This window comes from Corylus avellana, chromosome 3 (genome assembly GCF_965113065.1).
Source record: "Corylus avellana chromosome 3, dhCorAvel1.hap1.2, whole genome shotgun sequence".
NCBI lineage: Eukaryota > Viridiplantae > Streptophyta > Magnoliopsida > Fagales > Betulaceae > Corylus > Corylus avellana.
Window position 1 is genome coordinate 24,471,603 of NC_142492.1, and position 15,177 is coordinate 24,486,779.

At 37.3% G+C, this 15,177-nt stretch overlaps 3 protein-coding genes across 3 annotated transcripts; 1 reads left to right on the forward strand and 2 right to left on the reverse strand.

Annotated features, from left to right (window-relative positions):
* Window positions 1-1,376: 1,376 nt before the first annotated feature.
* On the reverse strand, window positions 1,377-4,994 carry FDC2 (2Fe-2S ferredoxin-like superfamily protein). The gene is made up of 6 exons (XM_059587175.2): window positions 4,628-4,994; window positions 4,420-4,483; window positions 3,286-3,374; window positions 2,138-2,206; window positions 1,770-1,814; window positions 1,377-1,627 (listed from the first exon to the last, which is right to left on the reverse strand). Exons 1-6 carry the CDS (start codon window positions 4,886-4,888, stop codon window positions 1,583-1,585), a joined length of 573 nt encoding a protein of 190 aa, XP_059443158.2. The 5' UTR covers window positions 4,889-4,994; the 3' UTR covers window positions 1,377-1,582.
* Window positions 4,995-5,832: 838 nt separating this feature from the next.
* On the forward strand, window positions 5,833-6,573 carry ATLEA4-1 (Late embryogenesis abundant protein, group 1 protein). The gene is made up of 2 exons (XM_059585585.2): window positions 5,833-6,022; window positions 6,108-6,573. The coding sequence occupies exons 1-2, from the start codon at window positions 5,936-5,938 to the stop codon at window positions 6,399-6,401; spliced, it is 381 nt and encodes a 126-aa protein (XP_059441568.2). The 5' UTR covers window positions 5,833-5,935; the 3' UTR covers window positions 6,402-6,573.
* Window positions 6,574-6,755: 182 nt separating this feature from the next.
* Window positions 6,756-13,132, reverse strand: LOC132173911 (uncharacterized). The gene is made up of 2 exons (XM_059585584.2): window positions 12,722-13,132; window positions 6,756-7,184 (listed from the first exon to the last, which is right to left on the reverse strand). The coding sequence occupies exons 1-2, from the start codon at window positions 12,977-12,979 to the stop codon at window positions 6,960-6,962; spliced, it is 483 nt and encodes a 160-aa protein (XP_059441567.2). The 5' UTR covers window positions 12,980-13,132; the 3' UTR covers window positions 6,756-6,959.
* Between the last annotated feature and the right edge of the window lie 2,045 nt (window positions 13,133-15,177).

Here is a 15,177-nt window from a genome sequence, read left to right on the forward strand (position 1 = left end):
TATAATACAAAAAAGGAACTTTGAAACTCCTAAGAGTTAATTAAGATTGAATATAATGTGGGATGATTATTTGATTGCATTGTTGATTGAAATATTTTTTATTATTTTGCCGTGTACTTTTTTTAAGGCTCATAATTATATGGGTTTTATAATTTGTATGAAATATAATAAGTATAACATTAATAATATTAATGATTGTTACTAACTTTCTATTAATGCTTTGATAATCACAATCCAAGTTTTCTTTTCGCTATTTTTTTTCTTTATATTTTTCATTTAAAACTATACATATGGGAACAAAGATTTTAACACGTTTTAATTTATGTGGATTAAAGTTAAATGTCATATGATATATAGTAAAATTTTATGCAACTTATACATTTATACAATGTTCTGTGTATGCATGTGTGTCATTATGTTGAGTAATATATTGGTATATAACCTTTAGTATGTCTTTTTATTTAAAAGGGAGTGAAAGTGTTTTTTTTTTTTTTTTTGGCAACCTGTAATGAAAAGTTCGATAGAAATGTATTTAAATTTTGAAATTAAACTATAACAAAGAATCTCACGCATATTTTTTTCTACAACCAAAGTACTTTTTTGAATGTTCATAATTGAGTTTTATTTGTGTTGAAAGCTAATAAGTATTACACCAACAATATGTCAATATTATAGACTATTTCTAATTTTATATTAATGTTTTGATTAAGCAAAATTTAGGCCTTCCTCTTGCAATTATGAAAAAGTAAATTTCATAATACTTATGAAAAGTACGATTATAATATTTTTAAATTTTATAATTAAATTGAAATAAATAATCTCCCACATTGCGCGGGTTGTAAGCTAGTTTCATGTAATAGGACAACCTATATGAAAGCCTGCTCGGGCCCCATCCACTAGGGCTACTCATGTACCTACCCGAGTTAGTAAGACCAACAAACTATAACATGAGGCTACCCTATTGCAGAAGATCCCCATCCTCAGTTTTGACTCTCAAAGAGTTTTTCTTAGAAAGCTGAGGAGATCATTGCCTGAGATGCTTTAGTGCTTTGGTAGTGCATTCTTTCATATTCAATAAAAGCTTCCCTCAAATCTTACAGCCAAAAGTGATAAGAGTCCCTTGCATTTTACCATTAAACGTCAGAAAAGTGCTTGCAAGTCTGTAATGAGTAAATCAAGATAATTGCCATAAGTCAAATGGACAGCCCACATTTCTTCTTCATGAACAAAAGCAGCACTTTTTCTAATTGATGAACAAAACCAAAATCAATATATCTTGTGGGTCTTAGGTCACTTTTTCTAGTTGATGAACAAAACCAAAGTCAATATATCTTGTGGGCATTAGGTCACTTGGCAAAAGGAAATGTGTATCAGTGTATGCACAGGTCATGATCTTCTGATTAACATCCTTGATAGACTACCATGAAAATGCCACACATAGCGTGGAATGTTTACTCATTAATATATCAAAGGGCTGAAAAATACAGGGATATGGGTAAAAAAAAAAAGAAGGAAAAAAAGGGAGGGAATCTACATGTTTCACTCCATCGATGCTCACACCTAAACAGATATTGTACATTGCTTATTCATCGCCCATGGCCAACTCCAATGCATAGTCATCCCTCTCCTGCAATAACGAACACATTAAAGAAATAAGTTTATCTGAGCTTTCTTTTTTTCCTTTTTTCTTTTATTAGCATCTGTCTTCCTCCACTTTTTCTCATTAGATTGTCGTAGTTGTGGTGAGTTTTAGAGGAATGGGAACTTACTACCGGCCCTCGGGCAAAATATCTTCCAAACTGAAGCCAATATACCTGTACATACCAATGTTTCAAATTAAATAACAAAAATAAATATCAGAATAGTTCCTAGACACTTTTTTTTTCTCTTTTGGGGGGGGGGGGGGGGGTGGGTGGGGGGTGGTGGTGTTTGTTGGGGTATAATCAGAATAACTGAACCAACATCACTTCATTTAATTATAGAACCAAATGCCAACGTTTATACAAAATAAAATCACACTCACCAAGGACTTATTTCACATATTTTAAATATCTCAGCAACAACTTCATTTATATTTGATCTCCAAACATGCTGTTAGTATTCTATCTAATCAAACAGCTGCAACTACTTATCTTACCTCATCCTCGTCTTGTGTTTCTACTTCGAGGTCAGATGATGGGAAACCCACACAAAGTAGTGCATAGCCCTGCATTGCAGAGAAGACAACATAATTTTAATACAACTTTTTCAAAAAAAAAAAAATAACAAAAAGATGTATGAAGCATAAAACTGCAATTTAACATCTAGTGAATTCACAGGAACGCAGTAAACTGCACGTGTTTCTGCAGTTATAGTTTCATGCACGAGGTCTTCCAAAAGGGTTAAAAAAAAGTTACCTCACATCTAATGCAGGACATGGAATGGCATCAAAAGAGTTATGACCTTGGTTGAATTGGTCTCATTAAACACGCGTTTTTCAGTATATCAGGCCAGTATAGAAGGATCATTTAAAAACAATCATATGCATCCTTTGTCAAAGTGTCCATTTGTTTGATTAACTTACATGGATTCACTTCTTGATTGATACAGTTAGACTGAGTCTAATGCATATAGTTTTCTTCGCTATGCTTACTCCTCTAGTGTGCATGAGCAAAATAAATGGTGGGAGAATAGCTAGAAGGGTGAAGGAAGCCAAAATCTTTGTCAAGAGAAATGTAAATGAGCGCCCTATCAGTTAAGTAACCAGCATTTGCATAGTATACCCAACTTAATATGCCAATTACATGTGTGAGATTGACCAAAATGATAAATATAGAAAGACCCTTGACCTCCTTTTTTTCACTGAGAAAATGATTGAGATAGAAGGGGAAAAGTTATTCTTATGTTTTGTTTTGTCTTTTTGTTTTCTTCTTCAGCTTTTTTTTCTTTTCTTTTTGCGAAGCAAAAGCTTAAATCATCAAAACTGAATAGTTCTGTCATGCTCGATTTAGTGGAATTTTCAGTTAATCGGGGTCTCACTAATGAAATTTCTAAGAAACAAAATTTTGATTTATTTTTTAGTTTCCTAAGGATGAAGTTCTTTGTCAAATTGATCAATCTTTCACTACTAGCCCCAAATCATAATTTACGAGTTACCATTTGATTTACCAACCACAAGCAAACAAGATATGCATTTTAAGAGAAAACATTTTCGGAGCTGAGCCCCTTGTTCATTTGTCACTTAATGAAACCTGCAAGAAAATACTAAATTGTTATCCATATTAGAATGAAGGTAATTATGCATACCTTTGATTTCAATTCTGCAGAAATTCCTAGCGCTTCAGGCTGTCTAAGTTGTCCAGATTTTACACGTACAGCACAGCTAGTACAACAACCTGCCACATAATGAAAGCTTTTCTGAAACGGCAAGTTTAACCAGTTATGAGACAATGCCTAATGCCTATGTTAATATTCTTTTTTCTGTTCTTTGGCAACTGTTGGAATAGCAAATACACTTCACTATTATAAAGCATCAAAGTAAAAATGCAGGCAAAAAGTATAAATAGCGGACTGGCATCACTAGTCTAGGGCTGGTATAGATATTCAAAGCTCAAACCACAACTAAATGTATCCCACAACTAATCTATATTAGTATGTACCCTTATTAGGCATACCCTTTTTATCTGTTTCAAATGCATACTTAAGCCCTAAAGCCACATTCTCATCACTGACAAAAAAGTGTAGGTTACACGCCCAACACATGAACTCGGTGCATATTTCTTTTTAATCCATTGCCCTGGTGGCTTCCCTGCCCAAGGAGAAGCAATAAGGTGTCACAAGTTTTTTGACCCTGCCAAAACTTAAACAGCTGCAGCCAATATATCAACACTACGCTAAAAATGGCATACAATGAACATCTGCTCTGAATCTCTGAAATCATGATAAATAATAGAAGGCACATATATGCGCATTCTTCGCTTTGATATCACGATAAATTATCACTTATCCAAAGCAAGAAATCTAGACTCCGCTTGTTAACATTCTTGTTTTTTGTCTTTTGTTTTTTCTTCTTAAAATAAAAACATTAACAAACAACTCAAACACAAAACCCTCTTAAAAATACAAACTATTTTCGTCTTTATATCACATCATAACATATTTTCAAACCAAAAATAAAAAACACCATCCAAAACACATTAATTAACGAACACAATCCTAACATCTGCAGCCAATAATCAATACTATGCCAAAAATGGCATAAAGATTGACGCTTGCTCTAATATCATAAATATCATAATTAATAAATCCAGAGATGGGCGCCCTCTGCTCTAATCTCATGATAAATTATCTCTTGTCTCAAGAGCGACAAATTTAATTCTATAATTATCATCTAACAACATCATTATCGAGAGAAATCATGAATGAATTAGAGAGCAGTACCATGCCTGCAAGCGAAAGGAAGGGAGATGTTCTGAGATTCAGCAGTGTGCAATATATACTGGTCCTGCATTTTCAAATTTCACAATCCAATCACCCAAACTGCAACTCAAAATTACTCATAAAAATTAAGAATATATATATAAGAGTATCATCAAAATTTTACTTCATGCTTCAAACTCAAAATTGAACAAAAAAAAAATCGCGGTACCTCGGGAACGAGGAACTGGTGAACCACTCCGCGCTGTCGGTCGTGAACGGTGACTCTATGCGTAGGGATCGATGGAGAGTGGCTGTTACCAGCTGGAACGGTGACTCCCACCGGCGCTTGCAGCTCTGACGTTGTTTGGCGGCGACATTTCAAGGAGCTGAAGCGGTAAGTGTTGTAGCTCTTCGGCGAAGAAAGTTTCCGGTTAGGTACCGGTCTCCGGTACACCGACGTGCAGGTATTGCAAGGAACTCTAAGGTCCATGAAGGCTCTCTCTCACTCTCACTCTCACTCTCTCTCTCTCTCTCTATCGGAAATAAGAAATTAAGCTGAAAGGGGATAACGGGAAGGGGTGGTGATCCAAAGGTCATTTCTGTGTAGAGCGATTCGCAGGAACGGTCTGCGGACCGTTGGATTATAACTTTGTAAGTAGTTGCTTCCGTGCGGGTCCATTGTAGTTGGGATAATTACTATCATTTTAATCAATATAACATTGTATTTATTATATTCTATTACAAATTTTAATAATTTAATCTAAAAAAATAGTAGACATTTTACATTATCTTATTTTCATATATTCAATTCACATTGTCGAGATAAATTAAATGTAAATAGCCACATCTAATATTGAATTAATGTTTTAATAAGATAAATGGTTAAATACCTTATTTATCCCTGTAATTTAATTACTTCATAATTAGACAAAGGTATTATGGCAAACCAGAGGGATTTTTTGTGATAAAAAATAAATTATAGAAGTCAAAAAATAAAGAAACTAAACCACTGACATGAATAAGGTATTTAACCCTAAGATTTATAAATGCACTATAAATAGGTTTAATATATATATATATATATATATATATATATATATATGGTAGCCTATAATTTATGTGAACTTTAGAATAGCAAATATATCTAGAACTTTAGAATTATTATATATATAGTTTGTCCATTCTGATTTCTCATCCAACATTGCAGAAATTATTTATAAATAAAATAAAAATAAAAAATTGCAGCAATTGCAAGAGAATTTGCTTTTTCATTTGTGATAGCTCCAAACTTCTACTTCCATTAATGTGGCAGCATATCAAACACACCCAACCTGCATGTTCGCCACGTGGCAATCAACGTGTCTAGACCCTTGATTGTTGGCAATTTACTTCCGCGTCTTCTTCTTCTTCTTCTTCCAATTATAAGATTGGAAAGATTGAATTTATAGTGCATGCATGCGTTACTAGAGCTTAGTGATTCATATCAAATATTCAAAGCCTTTTTCTGTTTGTAAGAGAGAGAGAGATTGAGAGAGAGATGCAGTCTGCAAAGGAGAAACTCAGCAACATGGCAAGTTCTGCCAAGGAGCACGTAAACATCTATAAAGCCAAAGTTGAAGAAAAGGTGTATACATATATCTTCCTCTATATCTATATATAGTAAAATGCTTGATATGAAAAGCGAGTTATAATGGGGTTGAGAATTGCAGGCGGAGAAAGCCGCAGCGAGGACTGAGGAGGAGAAAAAGGTGGCGGAGGAACGTAGAAAAGCTAAGGAGGCTGAAGCCAAAATGGAGCTGCACGCGGCGGAGAAGCTGAGCCGCAACAAGTATGATCACCACGGCCACCACGAGCCATCGCTTGTTGGCACGCATGGTGTGCAGATCAACGAGCCTGTGGTTGGAACACATGGGCACCAGCCTGTTGGAACCGCAGCTCCCATGGCTGGGGCAGCTATTCCGACATACCCGCTTGGAGGGCACCGTCCAGGGCACAAGTTCTAATTAAGTACTAGATTTGTTTGGCTGTAATAGTCTTTGTAGTTGTGGGGTTTTCCTCCTCTTCTTTTATTTTTTATTATTTATTTATTTTTTTTGGTTTTGAGTTCTGTATGATCTGAAGCTTGTTTCAGTTGTAACTTTTAAGATCATAAAGGAGTACCTTTACTGCTTTACATGCTTTCCGTTTGAAATAGTGATCATTTGTGCTGAATCTTAATTAAAAGAGTTGATCAACATACTCTTTGGGAGATCATTAAGATTTAAAATTGATATCTTTAACAATTAACATAATTTTACATTATTTAAAAATCTTTTTTAAAAAAATATTACTTCATATACACCATTAGAATTCAACAATTTGGCAGGGATGAGAAGCATCCAAGAAAATCCTTTAAGAATAACACATCTACATTGATACGAAGGGTTGCTGGGTCCACAATCCATAAAGAACAAACAACTAGTGTTCTTTCCGAATCAACAAACTGACAACATACTTGTGCTGAGACCTAAACAAACCCTACCACCCAAGACGCCTGAATATTAATCTCTTTTAAAGATACTTCATGCCCACAGCAATCTGTCGTGGTGCTGCACACACTGTTCAATTTTCCCATCAAGCGTCAGAGCCAGTTTCTTCACTTCCGCCGGCATCGTACTGTGCTTAACGGCAAACCTCGGGAACGGTGTTCGACAGTGATTTTCTTCGGGCAGGACCTCTTCCAGAAACTCATCTGCTACATCTCCATCTTCATCTATCTTCAGCTGCTTAGCATACCATCTCAAACCCTGAATGCAGAATACACAAGAAACCGAAAAATTTAACTAATCGACGCAAACATGAAGAAAATATGACTTCAACATGCAAGAGTTGTAAGAATGTTTGATAACCATTTCTTCTCATTTCTCAACCTCATTTCTTCACTTTCTCTCACAAAAATTTCAACAATCAATTCCTTCGTCCTTTCTCATCTTAAAGGACTCTTAGAACTCTTTGCCAAACACACTCGCATTTCTGACAATATGCTGGCAGGAAGAGGAGGCAACTAGACTTGCCAGTTAACAAGAAGCAGCAGCTACTAGCATGACAAAGCATGTCTCATCTTCCTATCATTACTAATCGCAGCCTGATCATCAATGAAAGCAGTTTCTTTCCACTAGGAGTTTCTTCTCACAATGAAATTTTCAAGCTTGGAACAGTAAGAAGGGCAACTGCATCTCTATATACGAACATCATAGTGTCGGGCACAACCAATGCCAACTAGAGAAATCAGGCCATAACTTGTGTCCCTTTCCTAGACCAATAAATTTTTTTTTTTTTTTTTTTCTTTTTCTTTTGATGACGAGGAATCCCTTCAATGCACGGCCCCTTTGGGACCCATTCATGTCAAGTAAACTGTCGATACACAACTCCACCGCAAAAACCAGTATCAAGTAATTGAGGACCAATAATAAAACCAAGTTTTGCAACCAGACTAATAAAATCAACCCCAGCCAGAAGGGAATGGTTAGTTCTACTCAGAAACAATAAACTGCGCTTTCACTACATTGCTAAAGGCAGCTGATTTGGCATTTTCTATGAAGACTAAAACAACTTTGGGCCTTTGTCACTTAAAGTAGTACGATTTAATGTATACGAAAGCAAAGGAGCTTGCATTAGGAGAACGTTTTTTTTTTTATTTGGCACCGAGTATCCAGAGCTTCACTCTGACTAATCCCGAGAGTGCACAGGCCTTCGGCAAGGAGTTTCCCGCAAGTGTTTAATTCAAGGGGCGAACCCCAATCTGATGGCCCCAAGAAGCAGTTTGCACTCAGTGAATTTCGAACCTAAGACTTTGAAGAGCATACTCAAAGTCTTAGGCTGTCTAACCACTGAGCCAATCCCATGGGGTTCATTAGAAGAACTTATCGCTTGGTGAATTTTCCAAGCCTTAGGTCACCACAAGCACAACTGATATTCACGGTATGGCTCGGGAACAATAAGCATAAGGTTACTAATGAAACACATATCCAAGAAGTTGGGATAAGATTGAACGTTACATTATTGACAACTGGTACCGACAAGAAAATATCATCCGTGTAAAAAGATATATGAGATCTTTCCACTCAAAACAGAAACTATAATTTTCCTTTCCAAATTTGTTTTTTTTCAACTATTTTATTTGATGGATGGTACATAAAAAATGTTATCAGTATCAACAGTCCAACCTCATCAAACTCCTATTCTTTCGGCCATGTTAGACATATGTCTGAAAGCAGAAGCAAAACTCCTATAACCACAAAGCCTTTATTACAAAATCTCGAGTAAAGAACATCTAGGACGAAGCTGAACCAAAAATTCAAAAGACACCTATGTCTCATAGTGCTTGAAAACTCACAACTACTTTAGTTATTTACAACCAACCGACGTCTCTGTTTAATTTCCCACCTCTACTACTCTTAGTGAACTTTTCTTTCGGGTGAATAAAACCACCTTGGACAACTTTGAATTTAGCCTCAGAAGTTTGATGCAGAAACTCATCAAATAAAGTATCCAAAAACAAGACCCACTAGATACATTGCCACAGTCTAGATGCTGCATCAATAAAACTGAAGAATATGAGGTCCCAATTACGTGGTAAGACATCCCTTCGTTAATGTTTTCAATAAATGCACGTTTCAACCCACTGAGTTGCAGTACAACCATTTAAGCTCTCATAAAAAATAGAAAGCATTTTTTTCTTTTTTTAATAAGAATTGATACTAGATTTTATGTGGTAATATTGAGAACAAAAGATGTTCATCTGGAGCAGAGCAAACAATTAATCATAGTGTAATAAGTTGGATTTTTCACCTTCAAAACCAGCCACAGGGATGGCCCTAGACCAAAGCACCGAGCAGTGTCTACGCAGCCTCAACTCCCCAGACAAAGCACACAGCACTGCCTAGGAAGCCTTCACACCAACAAAGGTTGGGGTAATCACCAAGCACAAAACAAACACAACGACACAACAGCTAGTTTACAGCAGCAACACCTCTTAACCTTTACACTCAACTCCAACAAATGTACAAGGGGCGACTAGGGTCCTTACAACTCCATGAAGCCCTTAGTCTAAAGACACTCAAAGCCACCAAGGCTTTACAAGAGACACTCGAATGACCCAGCCACCAAGGCTTTACAAGAGACAACAAGTGAATACAACACTCACAGAGCATTCAAATGTTGCTCACAAGTCACTCACAGCAAAACTCTTGGGCTCCCACAGCAACCAGGAACTATCTTCTGAAAGCACTCTCGGCACTCTCAACAACCAGCAACTGAATCCCCAAGCAGTTATTTATACGCCCCAACAGGGTCTTCAACTCCTAGCAGTGGGCTGCCACCTGGCACACGCCCAGTTAGGCAACCAACAGGGCATGTTAGACACACAACAGCACGCCTTTATCCACTGCAGCAAGCCATCCCATGCAGGCCTTCTAGCAGCTTCGTGCAACACACCCACACAGGGCAGCAGCAACTTCACCAATGACCAACCAGCCCACTGACACATGTCAACACCTTGCAGGCATGTCATAGCAACCTAGTTTGTCTACTGCAACACGCAAGCCCCATGCAGGCAGCTTGGGCAGCGCCCATGACAGGGTCACAGCCACACTCAAGAACCATTCTGCACTCCCCCAGCATGTGCAGCAGTCTGACAGCACTGCACGCAACCTTCATGCAGGAGCTTGGGACAAAGCCCATGGTAGGGCCACTACCTCACTCAAGGCCCCTAGCCTCTGCATGCCCAACTCATGCAGAAGGCATCTCGGACAATCATCGCACCATAGCACAGCAGCTTCACTTGGGCAGGACAGCGCCACCCCCTGGTCACTGCCTGCAGGCAACCCAACAGCATCACTCAGAATAGTGCCACCACGTGGCCCTCTCTCAGCAGGTGCACCCAAGCTGCCACCATGACAGCCATGTCATAGCCGTGACACATAGCGTGTTCTCCACAAAGTTGGAAATGGGGCAGGTTTGGCATAGGGCTCACCCCATCCATGCTCCATCTAGAAATGTAGTCTCCATGTCCCCTAGTTTGTCCCCGCCCCACCACTTGTTGATATAGTCTCAAAGATCCCTACTTGTCTTACCACGATCTGGCCATTGACAACGAATCCTGAAAATGTATGATAAATTTTTGACCAATTTAGAGAAAATATATAAGGATGGGGAAACCTTGGGGGGCTGGATGTGAGCTCAGCAAGGGGGAGTAATTGTGGAGAACACAAGGGCAAGCATTATGGAGGTGAACAAACTGTGAGTTTAGGAGTTTCCAATGACTACAAGGGGTTTGAGGAAGATGAGATCACTGGCAGCCGTGGGTGGAATGGGGTGGGTGTGGGGGGTAGGGGCGGGGGGAAAGTTCAGTGGAAAAGAGAGAGAGTACCTGAGATCCAACTACTAGGGATGAGGAGCTGGCTTTGTGGGGAACCAAAACAACTGGCTGACACAGAAAGAATGAAGAACAAAAGCTGCCTCTACCGCGAAGAACCCATCCCATTATGGGTGGATCAGATCAGGTACCTGGCGGAGCAGGGAAAATTGCTATCCCTGGTTCTTCAGTTTCACAAAGTCACACAAACATTAAAATATTATTTCCCCACTCATTTTCTTTCAGTATGGGGCTAATTCTAACGTCAATGAACCATTCCCACAGCTGTTCATTAGTTCTGAAAGCTAAAAGTTCCATATACTCTACTAATGGAATTACTGACTCTAGGTGAAATGTTAAAACATCCACTGTTTGAAGAGTGGTAGGACCACCAATTGAGGCCAAAAATCCAACATAAAGTAATCATGTTGACAGACTAGAAGCTTTTGATTCCAGACATAACTAAGGAACAGATGACAACATTTCCTTGCATTTTATAATTTTGAATCTTTGAACAATGGCATTTCCATGCAACACCTACCTCATGCATGTCTGGCACTAGTTTGTCCAATGGCATGTCATTCCCTTTTTAAAGTACACATGTCCACACACACTATTCAATTGGAGCACCCACATCATCTTCAACCACTCGGGATATGAAATTAGAAAGGACCAAGAATGTCTAGCAGAAATTATGGTCATGTTGCTTGTAATTTAACTCAATGTAACGACCCAATGAAAGCACTAGCCACATCTGCACTATCACTCCAAAAAAATTAGTCAAGTTGCAATTGAAACTCCTTAGAATCATTTATAAAATTCAATCTCACCTAGTAGGAACCAATGTGGGACTATGAGCACCTTTATAATCCACCAACTTAATGAGGACAATTCATCTTCCCAACGTACGACTAACTTTCTAAGATGTCATAATCTCCCTCACTTAAATCCATGACGTCCTCATTAGGTCCAACGACATGCAGTGCCTCAGGGTCACATTGTGTTGCTCTGATCCTATTTGCAACGACTCAAGTATAGTGCTAGCTACATTTGTACTATCACTTCAAAATGACTAGTCAAGTTGCAATTTGAGCTTCCTACAATCAACTATAAAGCCCAGTCTTACCTAATAAAGAACCAATGAGTGACTTAGCATTCATAAACCCCTTTAAAATCTACTTACTCAATGTGAGAAACTCATCCTCCCAATATGAGACTAACTTTTTGGGGTGTCACAATCTCTTTAGAATCACTTATAAAGCTAAGGAACCTATGAGCACCTTTATAACCTATTCACTCAATGTGGACAATTCCTCTTCCCAATTTGAGACCAACTTTCTGGGATGTCACACTCAATTTGAGTTTCATTGACAAAACTTTGTGAGGCACTCAATTTCAGTTTCATTGACAATTCATCCGTTTAATTCAGTGCACCAATAACTCAATCATTCAATGAGGCACTCATTCAAAAGTTTGTCAATAACATACCAATTTAAGTGCAACAATAACTCAATCAACCTTCAGTCCCTTTAATTGCCAAATGTTGGACAGTTAGCAAAAACCTGATCCAAAGACAACCAAGAGAGCAAGACACAGTAACTAAACAGTCATAACCACTAAATCTTCCAGCTTTGAGTTACCCACAAGGAAAAAAAAAATACCAGATTTACAATTAAACTAAGATGTAGACTTGCTGAACAAAACCAGAATTAGCAAATAAGATAAATTAGAGAACTAAGCAATTGATCCAATAACTAAACAGTCATAAAACTACAAAATATTCCTGCTTTGAATTATCCACAGGAAAAAAAATACAAACTTTACAATTCTAAATTGTAGACTAACTAAATTAAACCAGAATTAGCAAATAAAATTAATCAGAGAACTATGAATCCAATATTGAAATGGGGAGAGGAGTGAAAGATCGACCTGGACGCCGCCCTCTCCGGGTTTACAGGGACCGATGACCGGACCGAGCTGGGGCCGGTCAACGACGACCTGGACCGGCACACCGAAGCCTCTACGAGGGAGGCCGGTACCTTGTAAATGGGGCCGATTATGGGTCTGAGAATCAGAATTCTCGTCGTCGTTGCTGTTGTTGTTGTTGTTCTCGTCGTCTTCCCCTTTGGGTTCGTGATCGCCCTTCGAAAATCCTAGAAGATCCCCTAGGCGCCTAAAAAACCCCATCGGAAGGAATCGATCGAGGGTCAGAGAAAAAACTGGTTGACTCCAGTATTATGAGTTCAACAAAATTGAATAAAAGACGATAAGATTGTGGGAGATGGAGATGATCTTGCAGGAGTGCGAGAAAGAGAGAGTGGGGGTTTGGGAAGTGGACATAAATGGTCGTGGCCGGGGTGGACTTTTTTGTATTTTGCTGTTTTTTTTTTTTTTTTTAATTACTCCACAAATTTTCGTTACTTCAGAAATTATTTTCGTTATTTTTTTTGTCCAAATTATCACTCAGTCATCAAATAAAGATTAATACTATAAATGACATTTTTAATCTACATCTAATCTATTTTACAATACTAACAGTACAATTTTAGTTAATTTTTTAATAAGACGGATTATAAGATTGGTTAAAACAAACATATCAGCATTATGGGATAATTTTCTTAAATAGCCATCCATTTATTTTCGGAAGTTTTGGACATATTTTAAATTGCATAATGTCTCTCACCCACATGGAGTATTAATCAATGACTAGAGTTTTCAATTTAATCGGACATGACTTCGCACCACATTGATCTATCATTTACTTTTACCAATTGATCATTAGGGCTTTTGATGTGTCTCATGCCACATTGATCGATCATTTACTTTAGAGTGATTGACTAGTTACTTTTTCTCTGAAATTTACACTATATGATCACCTAAATGATCGTTCATCTTAGTTAATGATAGATCAATAGGGTTTGCTGAGTCCTACTCATTGATCGAGCCTACTCATCGTCGATATGAGTTTTCTTAACCCTAGTTTTTAATAAGGTACTGCATCAACAACTGAACAATGAGAGATGAGACTATCTTTGGTAAAGTTTTTTATGGTAGTTTTGAATAAGTGACAATTGAAAGAATGTTTTTTTATAGTGTTTTCAGTGAATGTTACATTCGAAAAGTGTTGTTTGTGGGATCCACATTAAGAAAAAAAAAACACACACACACACACAAATAAAAATACAATATCATGTTGGGATGGTTGCGTGATCACCCCCCTCTGTTTTGTTGGGGGTGGCTGCAAAACCATCTTTATCTTGTTAGGGTGGCACGTAAGCATCCTCTTTCCCTCTTTGGTTTAACTACGCTTCTCTCTCTAAATTTGTTTAATTTTTTAAGTAATGATTAGTCTCTACATCTAACAAAATATGCTCATGATTTTTCAAAATATTTATATAGGAACGTGTAGAAAATGTCTTAGAAAATATTGTGTGTTTTGTTTTTTCTGAATTTTTTTTTTTTTTTTTTTGTATTTTGTTTATCGAAAAAATATTTGAAAGGAGAAAAAGAGGTATTTATTAGCTATATTCTGGTAAAATGGGAAAGAGCTCTACAAGTCCCAACTTTTTGTTTTCTCAATCCCTTCTATTTGCAAGTTTTCTGCAAAATGCCCCTCAGACTCTCAGAGCATAGAGTCTCGTTATTGCAGTCTGCCCCTTATAGTCTAGTATGGGCGTGTTTGGTGAACTTTTCAAAAACACTTTCTCACTTTACAAATGTTGCAAACACTTATCAAAATATGGTTACTAAACATATTTTAGATGTCTCTTCCGCTAACAAATTATTATTATTATTTTTTATTAAAAAAAAACCACAAATTGCAAAATATACAAAATTAGAGCCTAGTCCTCACGACTAGAAGTTGCCTAATCAGCTACTTTAATGTTGCCAAATGATAGTGATCACGTAGCGGCCTTGCAATGGCCATCATATATGCGTAGCAACCTCTATAACGGTCATTGATCTTTCTCACATTCCCTTGATGGCCATCAAATTTGCATGGTGACAATCACGATGGTTGCCATTCTCTTTAAGGACCTTGCATAGTCACTACATTTATTTGACAGCCTGATAATAACCATTAGATTTATAAGGTAGCTATCGTGGCCGCCGCTACAATGACTGTCAATTTGTTTTGCAGCTTTTTTTTTTTCTTTTTCTTTTTTAATATGCCCGTGTAAGAAGAGAAAAATTAAAAAAAAAAAAAAAAATCAAATTAGTGACATCCGTTTTATGATGCGTGGTCTTATTGGAATGATTGTCTCCACCTATATAATAGATGTTAACTTTAGTAGATCTCGTTTTTTATTTTAAAAAAAATACTTTTATTTTTTGAGAAAAATTTATTAATTCACGAAGCAAATTTCCTTTTATGGACCCTATAA